Source organism: Dendropsophus ebraccatus, chromosome 10 (genome assembly GCF_027789765.1).
Source record: "Dendropsophus ebraccatus isolate aDenEbr1 chromosome 10, aDenEbr1.pat, whole genome shotgun sequence".
Taxonomy (NCBI): domain Eukaryota; kingdom Metazoa; phylum Chordata; class Amphibia; order Anura; family Hylidae; genus Dendropsophus; species Dendropsophus ebraccatus.
In genome coordinates this window covers 7,690,346-7,709,294 of record NC_091463.1, presented here as the reverse complement: position 1 = coordinate 7,709,294, position 18,949 = coordinate 7,690,346, and the positions used below count along the sequence as shown (strand labels likewise).

The 18,949-nt window shown below is 46.5% G+C and overlaps 1 protein-coding gene across 1 annotated transcript in view; it reads left to right on the top strand.

Moving 5' to 3' along the window:
* Positions 1-18,949, top strand: part of ABCA2 (ATP binding cassette subfamily A member 2) — a 74,480-nt gene that overhangs the window by 12,038 nt on the left and 43,493 nt on the right. The window contains exon 2 of the mRNA XM_069986895.1: positions 12,188-12,281. Within this exon, the coding sequence (XP_069842996.1) occupies positions 12,188-12,281 (94 nt within the window). The remainder of the gene's footprint in view (positions 1-12,187; positions 12,282-18,949) is intronic.

Sequence of the window (18,949 nt, the reverse complement as noted above, 5' to 3'; positions counted from 1 at the left end):
ACTACATGGCAGCATTACATAGGCAATAGCTGTCAGTATTATCTTGGTACTATATAGCAGTACTATGTGGGTGGTATGTATCAGTATTATCTTAGTACTACATGGCAGCATTACATAGGCAATAGCTGTCAGTATTATCTTGGTTCTCTATGGCAGTATTATGTGTCAGGCTTATCTTGGCCCTTTATGGCAGTAGTATTCCGGAGGCATATGGCGGTATTTTCTTGGCAGTAGTATGAGGGCTGGCCCTTATATGTTGGTATTTTCCTGCGATATTAATAGAATCTCATTAATGTTAGAGGATCCGGGTGACTCCAGCCATGGGAGACCTGAGCGTTCTCTACAAACTCAATTGATTAAACGTCAATAGGATGGCGGTGAATGATGAGAGTGCGGGGGACTCTGCAGACGCGCTCACCCTCCTGATTTATCCGCTGCTTCATTGAAATCCAATGTCCCCAGCAGTGGGCGTATAGTGAGGGGATGGCCGTGCTCCTCATTAACGGAATGTGCGCAGTGGCCGAGGTATACGCACCCGCCATCAGGCCACTGCGACTGTCACGCTATACACGTCCCTGACTGGAGACAGGAGAATAGGGGGCCCTGGAGTGCCCCTTCTCCTCCCAATGGATAGTCCAAAGAGAAGAACACCTTTAAAGGGATTGTTCATAAAAAAAAAATTCTTTTAGGTCAACTGGTGCCAGAGATTTGTAATTTACTTCTATTAAATCTCCAGTCTTCCAGTACTTATCAGCTGCTGTATGTCCTGCAGGAAGTGTATTTTATCCAGTCTGACACAGTGCTCTCTGCTGCCACCTCTGTCCATGTCAGGAACTGTCCGGAGCAGCAGCTAATCCCCATAGAAAACGTCTACTGCTCTGGACAGTTCCTGACATGGACAGAGGTGGCAGCACAGAGCACTGTGTCAGACTGGAGAAAATACACCACTTCCTGCAGGACTTACAGCAGCTAATAAGTAGTGGAAGAGTGAAGATTTTTTTAGTAGAAGTAAATTACAAATTTCTGGCACCAGTTGATTTGAAAGCAGTTTTTTGGGGTGAACAACCCCTTTTATTTGGATCCATATGTGAGCACAGAAGATGAGAGGTGATGATGTATGTATGTACATAGAGGATTAGATTTCCTAATATACAGGGAGCTGGCGGCACGGACAGCCCCTTTGAGCCCGCCTTGTACCTGTTCTCGTAATTCGTATGCAGGAAGGGTTTGCCTTTAGCCTTGGGCTACTCACTGTGAAGTAGCTGGGTCTGCAGTATAGGAGGCATTGTAAGGCAGTAGGGAAATGATGTGTGCGGGGTGGAGTCGCCCTTTAAATCTGTAATCTTACACTATAGGATAATACTGGATGAAGCTTAGCGACGGATTATGGATATTTTGGCCTTTTTTGAAATACAAAGCGGGTATTGAGGTGACCGGAGACACCAGGTCCTAACTACCCTCCTACACACTGCTGAAATAATTGGGGGGGCTCCGCAGATAACAACAGGTCCACAAAGATCCCCTTCATGGACCTGGGGACGAGGCTTTGTTGATGTCTTGGGCTGCCTGCCGCGCTGCAGCTCTTCTGTGTATTATGGAACGGCTTATGGCCGAATTTAAAGGGGAACTCCCCTTTTATCTAAAACTAAATGCTGCATAAACTTCTTTATAACTATATTCAGAATTTCTGCTCGCTGACAGTAAAAGAGAAAAAAGATCAGTTATATTGTGACCAAGTCCTTCCCTGAGGTCCTGACAATGCTCTGTGAGCTGTACAAACAACACAGAGATCTCTCCTGCCCTGAGGTCCTGACAATGCTCTGTGAGCTGTACAAACAACACAGAGATCTCTCCTGCCCCCAGGTCCTGACAATGCTCTGTGAGCTGTACAAACAACACAGAGATCTCTCCTGCCCTGAGGTCCTGACAATGCTCTGTGAGCTGTACAAACAACACAGAGATCTCTCCTGCCCCCAGGTCCTGACAATGCTCTGTGAGCTGTACAAACAACACAGAGATCTCTCCTGCCCTGAGGTCCTGACAATGCTCTGTGAGCTGTACAAACAACACAGAGATCTCTCCTGCCCCGAGGTCCTGACAATGCTCTGTGAGCTGTACAAACAACACAGAGATCTCTCCTGCCCCCAGGTCCTGACAATGCTCTGTGAGCTGTACAAACAACACAGAGATCTCTCCTGCCCCCAGGTCCTGACAATGCTCTGTGAGTTACACCAGCAACACAGAGATCTCTCCTGCCCTGAGGTACTAACAATGCTCTGTGAGCTGTACAAACAACACAGAGATCTCCTGCCCTGAGGTCCTGACAATGCTCTGTGAGCTGTACAAACAACACAGAGATCTCTCCTGCCCTGAGGTCCTGACAATGCTCTGTGAGCTGTACAAACAACACAGAGATCTCTCCTGCCCTGAGGTCCTGACAATGCTCTGTGAGCTGTACAAACAACACAGAGATCTCTCCTGCCCTGAGGTCCTGACAATGCTCTGTGAGCTGTACAAACAACACAGAGATCTCTCCTGCCCCCAGGTCCTGACAATGCTCTGAGAGCTACACCAGCAACACAGAGATCTCTCCTGTCCTGAGGTACTAACAATGCTCTGTGAGCTGTACAAACAACAGAGAGATCTCTCCTGCCCTGAGGTCCTGACAATGCTCTGTGAGCTGTACAAACAACACAGAGATCTCTCCTGCCCCCAGGTCCTGACAATGCTCTGAGAGCTACACCAGCAACACAGAGATCTCTCCTGTCCTGAGGTACTAACAATGCTCTGTGAGCTGTACAAACAACAGAGATCTCTCCTGCCCCGAGGTCCTGACAATGCTCTGTGAGCTGTAGAAACAACACAGAGATCTCTCCTGCCCCGAGGTCCTGACAATGCTCTGTGAGCTGTACAAACAACACAGAGATCTCTCCTGCCCCGAGGTCCTGACAATGCTCTGTGAGCTGTACAAACAACACAGAGATCTCTCCTGCCCTGAGGTCCTGACAATGCTCTGTGAGCTGTACAAACAACACAGAGATCTCTACTGCCTCGAGGTTACAATGTGTCTGGTCCTGACAATGCTCTGTGAGCTATAGGCTGGAGTACCCCTTTAGTCTGTGTATGGACAGCTGTAGTCCAGAATACCCCTTTCAATCTCCTGTGTATGGACAGCTGTAGTCCGGAGTACCTCTTTAATCTCTGGTGTATGGGCAGCTGTAGTCTGGAGTACCTCTTTAATCTCTGGTGTATGGGCAGCTGTAGTCCGGAGTACCCCTTTAATCTCCGGTGTATGGACAGCTGTAGTCCGGAGTATCTCTTTAATTTCTGGTGTATGGACAGCTGTAGTCCGGAGTACCCCTTTAATCTCCAGTGTATGGCCAGCTGTAGTCTGGAGTACCCCTTTAATCTCCGGTGTATGGGCAGCTGTAGTCCGGAGTACCTCTTTAATCTCTGGTGTATGGGCAGCTGTAGTCTGGAGTACCCCTTTAATCTCCGGTGTATGGGCAGCTGTAGTCCGGAGTACCTCTTTAATCTCTGGTGTATGGGCAGCTGTAGGCCGGAGTACCTCTTTAATCTCCGGTGTATGGGCAGCTGTAGGCCGGAGTACCTCTTTTATTTCCGGTGTATGGACAGCTGTAGTCTGGAGTACCCCTTTAATCTCCGGTGTATGGCCAGCTGTAGTCTGGAGTACCCCTTTAACCTCCGGTGTATGGGCAGCTGTAGGCCGGAGTCATAGAGGATTTTTTAGACTGGACGCAATTGTAACAAACCCTCAGCTGTAATCTCCACATTGACATTGGGGGGGGGGGGGGGGACCGTAACGTAACATGTGCCCCCGGCTCCTTTCTCTCCTCTTATAATGGTGCTTGGTGCGATCTGGAGTTTACAGAATTCCCTTTTCTTTTCCCGGATAAAAGTCCCCAGTGTTGGTGCCTGGATGTTTATCACAGGCGGCGGCCCCCCTTATAATCGGCCCCTTGTTCTGAATAGGGCACGCTGACTGGAGCTGGGCACAATGTTGTAGGCTTCACTATACCAGCAGAGGACGGGGGGATCTCAGGTGTCTGGGGGGTGGGGTATCTCAGGTGTCGGGGGGGTGGGGGGGTCTCAGGTGTCAGGGGGGGTGGGGGGGTCTCAGGTGTCAGGGGGGTTCTCAGGTGTTGGGGGGGTGGGGGGGGGTCTCAGGTGTCAGGGGGGGTGGGGGGGTCTCAGGTGTCAGGGGGGGTGGGGGGGGTCTCAGGTGTCAGGGGGGGTGGGGGGGTCTCAGGTGTCGGGGGGGTCTCAGGTGTCGGGGGGGTGGGGGGGTCTCAGGTGTCAGGGGGGGTGGGGGGGTCTCAGGTGTCGGGGGGGGTTCTCAGGTGTCGGGGGGGGCCTCATCTTATGTAAAGGATAGAAAAGCTGGAGACAATATGGCCGCCTGTTGCTGTGCGCCTATGCAGAAAGGCTGGGTGGCCGCCTCCTTGGAAGCTGTTATTCTTCAAGGAACATGTCCATGTAGAGTAGACTCTGTCTGGATACGATCAGCATCTCTGTATAACGGTGATAGAGGAGGCGAATTAGCTAAAAATCCCCCCCCCAAATGCTTCCTTAATTACATAAACTTCAGGACCATAATGCTCTGGGGCAGGGGGCCTCTAAGAAAGATCAACTAGCGTGTAAGGAGCTCTCAGTGGGAGGGGCTTACAGTGGGAGGGTCTCATAATGGGAAAGCCACAATGGGAGGAGCTTATAAGGGGAGGTGTATAAAGTGGGAGGGGCTAATAGTGGGGATGTCACAATGAGAGGGTCTTGTAGTGGGAGGAGCTATGTATTCAAGGATGTTACATTGGGAGGGGCTAAGAGAGGGAGGTGACAACTGATACTGAGAGTTACTCTAATTTCTGTCTCTAGGAAAGCTGGGTGACAGACATGGCGATCACTGTTACTGCCACAGGTCACCCAGCTTTTCTGAATGGCAAAACTGGGTGACAACCACAGCGTTAGGCCTGGTTCACATCTGGCTTTTCAGATTCCCTAAAAGGTTTAGGATGAAAGAGGGCAGGGTGCCGGATAATGTGGACAATTCTGAAATGAGAAATCAGTATACTCACCTTCTCCTGCTCCCATGCCGAGGAATCACCCGTCGCTGGCAGGTAATCTAACCTCAACAGGGGGCGACAGAGGCCGCGGGGGGGGGGGGGGGGGGGCTATTGGTTCTTTATACATTTTGCTACATAGAATTTGATGTCAGATTTTTACTTCTCCATTTAAGTCAATGGGGCCCATCCACATCGGATCCCTGTCTACAGATTTGCTGTCCTCTCATCTGCGTCGCTGCTCCTGATTTCTGCTGCAGATTTTCTGTCCGCAAATCCCGAAGGAAAATCGGCAGTGTGACGGGAGCCGGGAGGATACAGCGACCGACATTTGTCCTACATCCGTCATGTTATGCACAAGTCCTTCTCTTCTGATCACACTTGGACTTTGCTCCTCGCCGGCCGCTCTGCACCTGTTTCCCGGGATCCATCGTCCTCCGCCCCCCCCCCCCCCTCCCTTCCCTGTAAATGGGTCATGGATTCCTGTGTACTCTGTGAGGGTTTATCGATGGGATTTGTCTCTGGTCGCCTCAGGGAGGAGATGGCAGGACCCGGCTCCCTGCGTCACACTGTCTGTGGGTGGAGGGATCCGTGTGACCATCAGGCCCCATGACTCCCAACATCTGCTCTGGTTACCAGCTTAGCATGTCCGCCACATGGTGCCCGCAGACCCCCGAGCATGCTGGGAGCAGGACAGGGATCACCCGCCATTATGCTATACACAGCATTATTGCCAATTACATCTCTTTTATTTAGTTATAGAGAGAGAGAGTGTTTATTTGATTTTGTATCATTTATTTTATTTTTTGTAAGTTTATTTCTTTTTTATTAGGGTTTCTAAATATTTTCTTATTTATTTTTTGCCTTTTTATTTCTTTAGTTTATTTATTTATTGAGAAGGATTTTCTATTTATTTTATGATTATTTTTCATTTTTGTGTTTATATTTTATTTACTTTTATCAATTTTTTGTGTGTACTTATATTTTAGCTTATGTTTTGTTTGGTTTATTTTACTGTATACTTTTGATTACTTTTGTTTAGTGGGGGGGGGGAATATATTTTTCATTATTAATTTTGGTTCAAAGTGAACTTAAGCCCCCATTACAGGGGGCGACGAAAGGGATCAAGCGAGCGCCGACTTTGCTCGCTCCTCATTCCTCGATCACTGCCGACGCTATTACATGTGTCGGCAGCAAGCGGGTAAGAGGCAGGGTTGCCGCAGGGGGCTGCCCGGGTGATCAGTAGATCGGCCGGGTAGCCCATAGAGGATAGCGGTGGTCTGCTGGCACCGCTCCTATTCCACAGAGTGACGGCAGTAGATCACTGCTATCCTGATGATTATCCACTGAAACGGCCAATATCGGCTGAATACGTCCGATAATGGCTTTGTGTAATAGGGCCTTTAAAGGGACAATCCAATTGAGTCGACCTCAGGCTGTAGGTTCCTCTGACGCTGGCCGACATGGTGGGTGCTATCATGGGATGTGAGTCACCATTTATGGCCGGTAATAACTACAACGCTCAGCTCTACTGTGACACGTGCCCCATTCTAGTTACACTGTTGCCCCCACTGACTGGCAGGACAGCTGGGTGACCACCCCTGCGATAGGGAAATTTTACATGTTGTAATTTTCAGCAATTTTTCTCTGTGCAAAAAGACCTGAGTCTGAGTAAACTAGGACAGCAGTCATCTGAATCCTTAAAGGGATTCTCCACTTTGGATAATGCTTAATTGTTGGAAGGTTCCTTGGAAATAAGCTGTAGGGTGAATAAAAGCAGCTTTATTTTCTTCATCCATTAAAAGATTTACAGCATTCAGTGATAACACGAGCACAAATGGGAAAAGGATCAAAGCAACGCGTTTCAAACCTCAGCGGTCACCTGGAATCTGTGGGAAACCCTGGTGGTGCTCTGTAGTGCCACCATAGGGTGGGAGGCAGGGGTGCTGTGTGGCTCTGTGGTCTGCACTGGAGGAGGGGCGTTTGCTGCTGTGGTCAGGGGTAGGGGTGCCAATGGCGGCTTGTTGTAAGGGCCCCATAGCAGCTGCGTGGTCTGCCTCCACGATAGCTATGCCACTGTTGATCACCCTGTAATGGTGGCTGTTTTGGTTTGTTCCCAGCAGCCTCTGTATAATATGTGGAGGATCAGAAGGCACTGACGTCTTTACATCAGAGAAGTATTCATTTGTGTTGTGTAACATCATGGTGGCAGCCAGGGAGGCATGTGGATATGTAGGTGGTTGTCCTGGAGGTTATTGCTGGCAGACAGGAGGCTTTATGATCTCTGCTGCAGGATGAGAGCGCTGGATTATGACCAAGGAACGGAGAGAAGCGAGGATGATCTGTAAGAGCTAGTTATGGAGTTCCCTTTGAAGAACAGATTGTGATAGAACAGATGACTCCATTTTTCTTTCCTATGTCGTGGCACAGAATTGATGGTTACAGACCCTGAGAAGGGCACAATCCTTGCTGGTTACAGTATGGTTTACGGCTATGTTCACACACTGATTTGTAGCCTTTGGTTTTCTTTCTGTCTGTTTTTTTTTTTTTCCTATAGGTTTTCTCAAAATGAAAAAAAGAATGGAAAAATATTGTGTGAGCACAGCCTTAAAGGGGTATTCCACTCAAACATAACTTTTGATATGTTGCCGGCCGTGGTGAGACTAACAATTCCTTCCATACCTGTTATTATCTGTTCAGTCTCCTTCCCCCAGTTCTCAGCTGCTGCTTTTTGCTAAAGACACGAAAATCTGTGTGTGAGCTTTTCTCTCCCCCTCCTCCCCCCTCCCTTCTGAGACGGCTGATGTAAACAAGTTCCTGGCAGGCTGTATCTTCAACATTGTAGCTTCTTTGTAATGCTGGGAGGGTTAATCTGAGGTCAAGTTGCTAATGAACTCACTATGATTAACCCTCCCAGCATTAAGGAGTGTCCCACTATGTGTTTTCTATCTCTTTACTCTCTAACTCTCTACTGTCACAGGTTAGGACTGGAGCCGCTGTTCCTTATTTAAACCACTAGATGTCACACTCACACAGCACAGCTGCAGAGAACACTAGGGCTAGCTGCACACACACTTCCTTTATAGTAACTACTTCCCCTTAGTTGTTAGTGTCTGTGTACAGGCCCGGCAGGACGTGTATATAGTTGTTCCTGCAACTAGCTTCCTAACCTTCATGGGTTGCCAGACCAGGCCCCTACGGAAACCGAAGACAAGGGAGTCTTCACCCTTGCCTACGCCATGGACATTACAGCTAACACAGGACAGTCGACCACCTTAAAAAAAAGGGACTGATAACTTAAGACTGGACCTGCAGTAGAGCACAGTGCCAGCAAGCCGCTCTCTACTGACAGACGCTCAGCTTTGTAGGAAGGGTTCTACAAGCCTGCTCCACCCAGAGCAGAGACCTGGGACTCGTACTACCCCAGAGGACGGGTCACCCGACACTGTGGGACAGAAGGTGGTGGTGTACGAGGATTTCTTAAACACTAAAGAGACACTTTACCACATCCCGGCAGAGTACATAAGGTAAGCGCCCTCCTATCTGGTCCCTGGCACCTGTTACAGCTTCTTCTATCAACTCACCTATCTATCTATTGGAGTATTAGTACTGATTATTTTTGCACTAACTACCTGAGCACTGTTTGTAACTGTTTTGACCTTTTCTAAGTAAAGTTTGAAAGTTGTTTGCAGTTGCACCTACACCTTGCACCTCACCTTAGTCCTAGCCAAGGTCTGGTTGCCGTGTGTCTGATGGTAGGTATTACCACTCCTGGCCACCGTGACAGGTAGCCTCCAAAACACCAGAACCCGCCAGCAGGCCCAACATCAGTTCCAGCAACCTGGGTCACTGCAATTAAAAAGGCACTAGAGTGTTGCAGATACAGCCATCCAGGGACTTGTTTACATCAGCTGTCTCAGAAGGGAGGATGGAGGAGGGGGAGACAAAGAGAAATACTCACACACAGATTTTTGTGTCTTCAGCAGAAAGTGGCAGCTGAGAACTGGGGTAAGGAGACTGAATAGATAATAAGTATGGCAGAAATTGTTACTCTCACCATGGGCAGCATGGGCATGCCATGCGGGACAGGGTGGGGACCCCTGTTTTTAAGTTAGATGCATTCCCTTCCACCAGACATTTATGGCAAATCCATAGTACTGAGGATGAATAGTCTTTGGGGGTACCTGTACAGGGAGCTGCCTGCAGCACAGAGTATCTCAGGAGAGAAGTCTGACAATCTTGTGATAGGTTACAAAGTGAAAAAAGTGCACCCACCCCCACCCGAATATTTAAGTATAGTAGTGTGCCGATATTGTTGGTGGTATTAATGGTAAAAAAAAAAAAACAGGCTCCCCAAGCAGTACAGAGTGTTTCAGAACAGGGACATGCAGCTTTTGTAGAGGGGGTGGTGACCTGTGTACGTGTGCGTTAGTTAGTGAGGCTGGGGGTAGTCTGAGAGGGTTTCAGGCACATAGTAGCCTCCGCAGAACAGAGTATTTAAGGGCGGGCAGTGTAATCTCGCAGAGGCTTTCATAGTTTGCAGATGTCACCAGTGACATAAAGGTAGCGGAGGGAAGTCATGAGGTTATGGCGCAGTGATGTTTTATGGCCCGAGTACAGTATGTGACCCACATGATGACACTTTATAGGGCTGTAAACCCGAGGCGAAAATAGAAAAAATACTCTTTATTGCTGTTTGTTATTTGCTTTTTAGTCTTTGGGGAGGACCATCATGACAGCAAAATATAAAGGTGTCCTCCGGCTACAACCAGAACAAAATATGCAGCAAGAATGTGCGGCGGTGCGACGCGCTACACCTAACCTCTCCAAAGAGATATATATAACTATATACAGGACGTGTGCAAGAACCCCTCTAAACTTTACCAAACAGCTTTTTACACAACTGTGTGAACACAGCCTTCATTGAAGTCATTGGTAGTAAATAGAGTGAGCGCTCCCAGGTGACGGCCGCCTGTGTTGTTTTCTAGCCGTGATGTGACTGCCCTCGGGGGACTGCGGGAAGTGCGCCCCCTTGTGAATAGGGCAGGATGGGTTATTTATATTAAGGTGGAGGGGGAAAGCAAAAGATTTTACAGATGTGAGCAACGCGTTGTCAGAGTATGTATGTGTGGGAACTGGGCCGCCATTTTGTTTTTACGTGGTCCCTTTCATCAGGCCAGATTAGGAAACATAAACTGAGCTCTGATTGGTTGCTATGGGCAACAAGACCTGTGAGGCAGCTTTTCTCTATATGACTTTATATTCTGCGAGTGATAAGTAAAAGGGCTGTGGTATTAGGCCATTTTATATGGTGGCCTCATGTAGCAGAACTACAGCACACAGCAACCAATCACAGCTCAGCTTTCATTTTACCACAGCAGAATGAGAAGTGAAAGCTGAGCTGTGATTGGTTGCTATGGGTAACAGAAAGACTCTTACAAGAAAGAGGACAGCGCTATAAATCTCGGACGCAATTTTTTGTGTTTGTGAGATTTTGTGGGTGTGGAACTGATCCGGATAGAGCAAAGTTACCACAAAGGTCTATGTACTCTATCTCGCAGCGCAGGTGACAACGGTTAATTTCGGACACTTTGCTCAACTCAGATAACTAGGACTGGGGTTTGTGTCATCCTGGCAGGACGGGTAACTCGACACTTTTGGGCAGAAGGTGGTATAGCGACAAAGGTTAAAACACGGGCACAAGTATTCTTCTTCTCTCAAGTTTTTACTTCTCAAGTATTCTTCTAAAGTTCCGGCAAAGCACAGTACTACATTGGGTTAGGACTCTAAAGACAAACTACTCTCTACTTCTCAGCACGTAACCAAGTCAGCATCGCTTTCTCACTCTCTACGTCAGTATCTCTCAGTACAGATCCAGTGAGAGCAAGTCTGTATCAGTCACGTATTATTCACTTATATTACCAGAGACTTGCCAGTAAAGAAAAGTTTTATTTATTCTGCTGGGACTCAGTGATCACTGCACCAGCACCTACACACAAGCTACACCGTCCTAGGGTTATTTCCCCTTTCTGTGGGTGGCGGTACCGACAGTCCGGGTGGGTCATATCTCCACTCCGGACCACCATGATGAGAGCCCAAGGGACCTGTCACCGACCATTAGGGAGCAATATAGCCAGCCACAAAAAAACTGACAGCAGGTCATTAGCCATAGCACTGGCATCACAACAACCTCCTAACCGACCAATCACCATAGAAGTATAATATGGTGTGTTTGCCTTGCAGTGGGTCCTGGCCTAATATATATATATATATATATATATATATATATATATATATATATATATATATATATATTATACTATGATATGTCTGCCTTGCAGTGGATCCTGGCCTATTATATGTATAAGTATAATATGATGTGTTTGCCTTGCAGTGGGTCCTGGTCTATTATATATATAGTAGTATAATATGGTGTGTTTGCCTTGCAGTGTGTCCTGGCCTATTATATATATATATATATATATATATATATATATATATATATATATATATATATATATATATTAGTATAATATGGTGTGTCTCCCTAGCAGTGGGTCCTGGCCTATTATATATATATATATATATAGTAGTATAATATGGTGTGTTTGCCTTGCAGTGGGTCCTGGCCTATTATATATATATATATATATATATATATATTAGTATAATATGGTGTGTTTGCCTTGCAGTGGGTCCTGGCCTATTATATATATATATATATATATATATATATATATATATATATATATATATATATATATATATATTAGCATAATATGGTGTGTCTCCCTAGCAGTGGGTCCTGGCCTATTATATATATATATATATAGTAGTATAATATGGTGTGTTTGCCTTGCAGTGGGTCCTGGCCTATTATATATATATATATATATATATATATATATATATATATATATATATATATATTAGTATAATATGGTGTGTTTGCCTTGCAGTGGGTCCTGGCCTATTATATATATATATAGAAGTATAATATGGTGTGTCTGCCTAGCAGTGGGTCCTGGCCTATTATATATATATATATATATATATATATATATATATATATATATATATTAGTATAATATGGTGTTTTTGCCTTGCAGTGGGTCCTGGCCTTTGAAATCTTCATCCCCCTGGTCCTGTTCTTCATCTTACTAGGACTTCGTCAGAAGAAGCCAACGATCCGCGTGAAGGAAGGTAAGACGTGTGACCACAAAGGGTTAAGCGACACCTGCTGGAGTCTCTATCTTTATGGCTGGCACAATGGAGGAAATTTAGGTCAAAGCTCGCCAACAGAACGGCGAACTAAAACCGCTTATCTGCCTTTGTTTCATTAATCAATGATTGGCACAAAGCCTGGCACCGGTGACCTGTATAACCCGGCCCGCCACACTGATGGCTGAAAGAAAGCAGCAGCCGTCAATTATAACCCTGCTTTATATGAGAACATCAGGTCACATGACCACTGGGATCATAATGTCCTGGCGGAAATAATTACAATATTGTTCTGATCTTTATTTCTATTGCATCTCCCGGGGAGGTTAGGAGTGTACAACAGGGAATAAATTAAAAAAGACCAATTTCCCCTTCATTTTCATTTTTTTTTTTACTTTCTCATCAGCTCGGATCTTTTTTAAAGGGGGAACTCTTGTAAATTACTTCTATTTAAAAAGTCTAGTCCTTTCAGTACTTATCAGCTTCTGTATGTCCTGCAGGAAGTGGTGTATTCTTTCCAGTCTGACACAGTGCTCTCTGCTGCCACCTCTGTCCATGTCAGGAACTGTCCAGAGCAGCAGCAAATCCCCATAGAAAACCTCTCCTGCTCTGGACAGTTCCTGACATGGACAGAGGTGGCAGCAGAGAGCACTGTGTCAGACTGAAAAAAATACACCACTTCCTGTCGGACATACAGTAACTGATAAGTACTGGAAGACTGAACATTTTTAAATAGAAGTAAACTACAAATTTTTATAACTTTCTGAAACCAGTAGATTTAAAAAAAAAAGTTTTTCGCCCGCATACCCCTTTAAGAGCTTGATGTAGATTAGGAAACGGTCCATCACCTCCTTCCATCAGTCTGTCAGGGGAGGGACGTAAGTCAAGGATTATTCCCGTCCTCCGCTGGGTTATCCTCAGCATTAATTATGTAATGGGAGATGGCGGTGTATTTTATCCGCACTTATAGATGTATTGACAGCTGAGATTAGAAGCCCTGACCTTCACCAGGTAGAGCGGTATATCATCACTGTCACTAGCCTCTAACCCTCATAGCGCCTACAGATAACTGCTGGCGGCCATTTTGTTTTTCTTAAGTGTCTCCAGGAAATAAAAATAGCATGAGATTATTTCCTCTTCCTCCTATTTTTTATGTTTATTATGTCACCATTGCATGGAGATACATGTCTTATGTGCTGTTGGCTCCACTCAGATCTGTATTTTGTGTTTTTTTTTCTTATCTATTATAATGGGTGACTGGAATTTATAACAACACAATTTGTGAGAACTGTGGTACAATATGGATGCCCCCTCCCTCAGTGAGCGTCCCCGTAGTCAGGATATCTGAGAACCAAGGCTGAGAAAGTCCCGAGGTCTCATCTCACCCCAGATGTCTGCGGGGGAGAGGAGTCACATGGCACACGCCATCTTGGACGGGCCGTAGAGTTGTTTTGTAATATTAACTCTTTGCTACACCGATCAGCCATAACATGACATTAAACCGGCTAAGCATGGAGCATCTGATGATAGCGGCATCTGTCGGGGATATAGGAGGAGGATAGAATAGTATATAATTGACCGGTCAGTCCTCAGAAGCTAAAAATATGAGTGTAAGGATCTGAGGGACTGTGACCAGGGATGAATAGTAATGTGTAGACCCCCGGGGTCCGATCATCTCCAGAGCGTCCGCTGTTGTGGGGTCCCTGGTATATAATGGTCAGTACCGACTAAGTACAGTCCAAGAAAAAATGACCAGCGACTGGGTGGAGGGGCCTGAGGCTCATTGGTGTGTGTGTGTGGGGGGGGGGGGTGAAGGATAGCCTGATCCAATTTCCACAGAAGAGCTGCTGTAAAGCAAATTGCTGAAAAAACTCCTGCTGTCTATGATAGAAAGGAGTCAGATGACACAGGACATGGCAGCCCGCTGTGTATGGGGCTCTGGAGACCGGTCAGAACCCATGTCACCCCCGTCCTCCCCCGATAGTGTCTACAAGTTATGTAAATGACCCCCATGTATAAATAGGTTTAGGGTGGAGTAGCCCTTTAATCCACAGATCTGGATCATGATAGAGGAGAATCTGCTCCGCCATACTATCAGGGAGATATTACTGCATCATCCACGCAGCAGCTGCCGCGGTCAGGTGTTTTATCAGTCACGCTATTACAGCGCTCTTATTACGGTGGAATGAAATGGCTTCAGTAATGGTGACAGGCCCTGCCAGCCATCCAGAGGACATCAGCATTCCCATAGTGTCACTGTACATTATCACACTACACCGACAGCCAAGGAGCTGCTCTAAGGACGGAAAGGGCCGATGAACCATCACAGCAAGTCTGAGGAACACTCCCAACATGCTGGGGGTAGTAGTTGTATTCACTACAGTGCTGCATGTACTAGATCTCAGTACACTTGGTCCAATATGGACAGAGGAATGAGGGCGTCCCTGACTCTCTGCCCTGCTTCTGCTCTCTATGTACAGGCATGTTATCTTAGGCCCCCTTCACATTTATATACATTTCTGGACCCATAGGTTTCTATTGTGCACGATTTTCCCTATGCACAGTTACTTATGGGGGCATCCAGAAATCTGGACAGCTCTGGATGCATATCCGGATGTATAACATGGCAGCCCGAGCCAGGCAAGTGCTGACACTGGCCTTTTAACTGTACATGCTCCTTATCTGTGATTGACCGGGCTCCAGACCCTTGCTAATACTCTTGTGGCCGGAGGCAGCATTATACCTCCAGCCACTAGAGGCCGCTACCTTCCCCCCGCCCCCAGCACTGCAGCACACGAGTGACGTCACTCTTCATGCACACACAGCGGAAGACGCACAAGAGCAAAAAAGCAGGGAAAGGGATAGGTAAGTATGATAGGTATAGGAAGCATAGGTAAGTATGATAGGTATAGGAAGCATAGGTAAGTATGATAGGTGTAGGAAGCATAGGTAAGTATGATAAAAAACAGATGCATTTGTGTGCGTAGTTTTGATCAGTTTTTTCCATTGACTTCCATTATAAAAAAAAAGGATGAAAACGCATGTTTTTTTTTAACATACACAGAAATATGGTTGACCACTTTTTCATGTACATTAAAAAACAGGGTGCATTTTGATCCATCTTTTTTATAATGGAAGTCAATGAAAAAACGAATTAAAACAGATGCACACAAAAAAAAATTTCATCTTTTTTTTTCTTTTTTTTTTTTTTTTTTGCAAAAATGGATGAAAAAAACTTAGTTTGAACCCAGCCTTAGTCCTTACTCTGATTTTCCAAAGTGATGCACAGTTTGCAGGTTCTCCTAAAATCTGTAGTTGCATTGATGCTCTGCAATTCCCAATGGTGGGGTGCAGGCAAGTCTCTGCAGCCATTTCAGCTTCCCTTATGACCCTACAGGCCCTGAAACATAGCGAGGCAAGATGTTACATTTCTAGCTGCTACCTATTAAAACCACATTTGGACACCGCACCTCAAAATTGAGAGAATAGACAGCAGTACTGTTTGGTGGAGGCGCTCACTGAGGGACGGGGTCTCAGCATGGTGGCCCACATCTGATGAAACGCGGAGGCCCACACTCTCACAGGTCACGGGGTAATGTGTCGTCTTGATTTGTCATTGCACATTTACATTGCTGAACATTTATTTATTTGACTTTTTTTTCCCCTTTTCATGCGTTTATTTTATTTTCGTTCCTCCACATCACTGTCTGACTCCACATCGCATGCCGCAGTCTGTAAGTTGTCCAGTGGGGTTTTTTTGGGATCGTCTTCATGTCTTAGAGATGCTTTGATTTAAAGGGGAACTCCAGTGAATTTTTTTCCCGTTCAAATCAACTGGTTTCGGGAAGATATATTGATTTGTAAATTACTACTTCTATTTAATAATTGCCAGTCTTCCGGTACTTATTAGCTGCTGTATGTCCTGCAGGAAGTGGTGTATTCTCTCTGTCCATGTCAGGAACTATCCAAAGCAACAGCAAATCCCCATAGAAAACCTCTCCTGCTCTGGACAGTTCCTGACATGGACAGAGGTGGCAGCAGAGAGCACTGTGTCAGACTGGAGAGAATACACAACTTCCTGCAGGACATACAGCAGCTGATAAGTACTGGAAGACTGTAGATTTTTAAACAGAAGTAATTTACAAATCATTATAGCTTTCTGAAACCAGTTGATTTAAAAGAAAAAGTTGTTAGCCGGAGTGCCCCTTTAAGGCCTTTCAGCTCTATGTTAATGTCACCTTTGTGTTCTTGGTATTATATTCCACCACAGCTCCCCGATATAATTCCAGCCTAAAATCCCACAGACCGACCCTGAATCCCACAAATCACAAACTAAATTCTAGGTTTGGCTTTGAAAGAGTAATCCTCATGATTCGGAAATCTGGAGAGACACAAAGGGGACGGCTACATGGGGCGGACGCTCCCTCCTACTGTCATAACCTCTCGCTTCTCCTGACAGGTGGAATATTTGCTTCTGCCGCAGCATCACGTGGCGTCGTAATAACCTGAGCGCCAAACTTATCAGTACCCTACCCCGCACTATATTATACCTGGTAGATAGTGTCAGGTTGTCACTCTCTGCTAGGTCCATAGGGTTAGTGCCCCTCCCTTTGCTGTACAGGCAGTATATAGTAGTGCTTCCTCTGCTGTGCAGGCAGTATATAGTAGTGTCTTCTCTGCTGTGCAGGCAGCATATAGTAGTGTCCTCTGCTGTGCAGGCAGTATATAGTAGTGTCCTCTCTGCTGTGCAGGCAGTATATAGTAGTGTCCTCTCTGCTGTGCAGGCAGTATATAGTAGTGTCCTCTCTGCTGTGCAGGCAGTATATAGTAGTGTCCTCTCTGCTGTACAGGCAGTATATAGTAGTGTCCTCTCTGCTGTACAGGCAGTATATAGTAGTGCTCCCTCTGCTGTGCAGGCAGTATATAGTAGTGTCCTCTCTGCTGTGCAGGCAGTATATAGTAGTGTCCTCTCTGCTGTACAGGCAGTATATAGTAGTGCTTCCTCTGCTGTGCAGGCAGTATATAGTAGTGCTTCCTCTGCTGTACAGGCAGTATATAGTAGTGTCCTCTCTGCTGTACAGGCAGTATATAGTAGTGCTTCCTCTGCTGTGCAGGCAGTATATAGTAGTGCTCCCTCTGCTGTGCAGGCAGTATATAGTAGTGCTTCCTCTGCTGTGCAGGCAGTATATAGTAGTGCTCCCTCTGCTGTGCAGGCAGTATATAGTAGTGCTCCCTCTGCTGGGCAGGCAGTATATAGAAGTGTCCCCTCTGCTGTGCAGGCAGTATATAGTAGTGCTCCCTCTACTGTGCAGGCAGTATATAGTAGTGTCCCCTGCTGTGCAGGCAGTATATAGTAGTGCCCTCTCTGCTGTGCAGGCAGTATATAGTAGTGCTCCCTCTGCTGTGCAGGCAGTATATAGTAGTGCCCTCTCTGCTGTGAAGGCAGTATATAGTAGTGCTCCCTCTGCTGTGCAGGCAGTATATAGTAGTGTCCTCTCTGCTGCGCAGGCAGTATATAGTAATGTCCCCTGCTGTGCAGGCAGTATATAGTAATGTCCCCTGCTGTGCAGGCAGTATATAGTAATGTCCCCTGCTGTGCAGGCAGTATATAGTAATGTCCCCTGCTGTGCAGGCAGTATATAGTAATGTCCCCTGCTGTGCAGGCAGTATATAGTAATGTCCCCTGCTGTGCAGGCAGTATATAGTAATGTCCCCTGCTGTGCAGGCAGTATATAGTAGTTTCCCCTGCTGTGCAGGCAGTATACTGTATTTTAATGCCTTAATTGTAACTAACCCATTAACCCCTCTGCTGCTGGTATCTAGATGTTGGGGTGATTTTTTCTTTGTTCCCTAATATTTTACTGATGGGGAGACTGGATTGTAGTTGTATCTGTGTTTCCTTTTCCTCCTTTAAAGGGGCACTCCAGTGAAAAATAATAGTTATACAGATTTGTAATATTCAGATCTGTAAAACTCAGTTGATTTGAAAGCAATATGTTTCACCGGAGTACTCCTTTAATCACTTACTCATGTCCAGATCTTGTTCCTTGTTTTCTCTAATAATCTGCCAGGTGTCTTGTGTGTATTCTGTGTCCTGTGCAGCTTCCTCAGGGGCAGTCTCTCCCAGGGTGGTTCTCTCTCACTGTGTTCTGTGCAGCTTCCTCAGGGGCAGTCTCTCCCAGGGTGGTTCTCTCTCACTGTGTTCTGTGCAGCTACCTCAGGGGCAGTCTCTCCCAGGGTGGTTCTCTCTCACTGTGTTCTGTGCAGCTTCTTTAGGGGCAGTCTCTCCCAGGGCGGTTCTTTCTCACTTTGTCCTGGGCAGCTTCCTCAGGGGCAGTCTGTTCTTGGCTGGTTCTCTGTGCAGTTTCCTCAGGTGCAGTCTCTCCCTGGGTGGTTCTTTCTCACTTTGTCCTGGGCAGCTTCCTCAGGGGCAGTCTCTTCTTGGCTGGTTCTCTGTGCAGCTTCCCAGGGGCAGTCTCTCCCTGGGTGGTTCTCTCTCACTTTGTCCTGTGCAGCTTCCTCAGGGGAAGCCTCTCCCAGGGTGGTTCTCTCTCACTGTGTACTGTGCAGCTTCCTCAGGGGCAGTCTCTCCCAGGGCGGTTCTCTCTCACTGTGTCTTGTGCAGCTTCCTCAGGGGAAGTCTCTTGTTG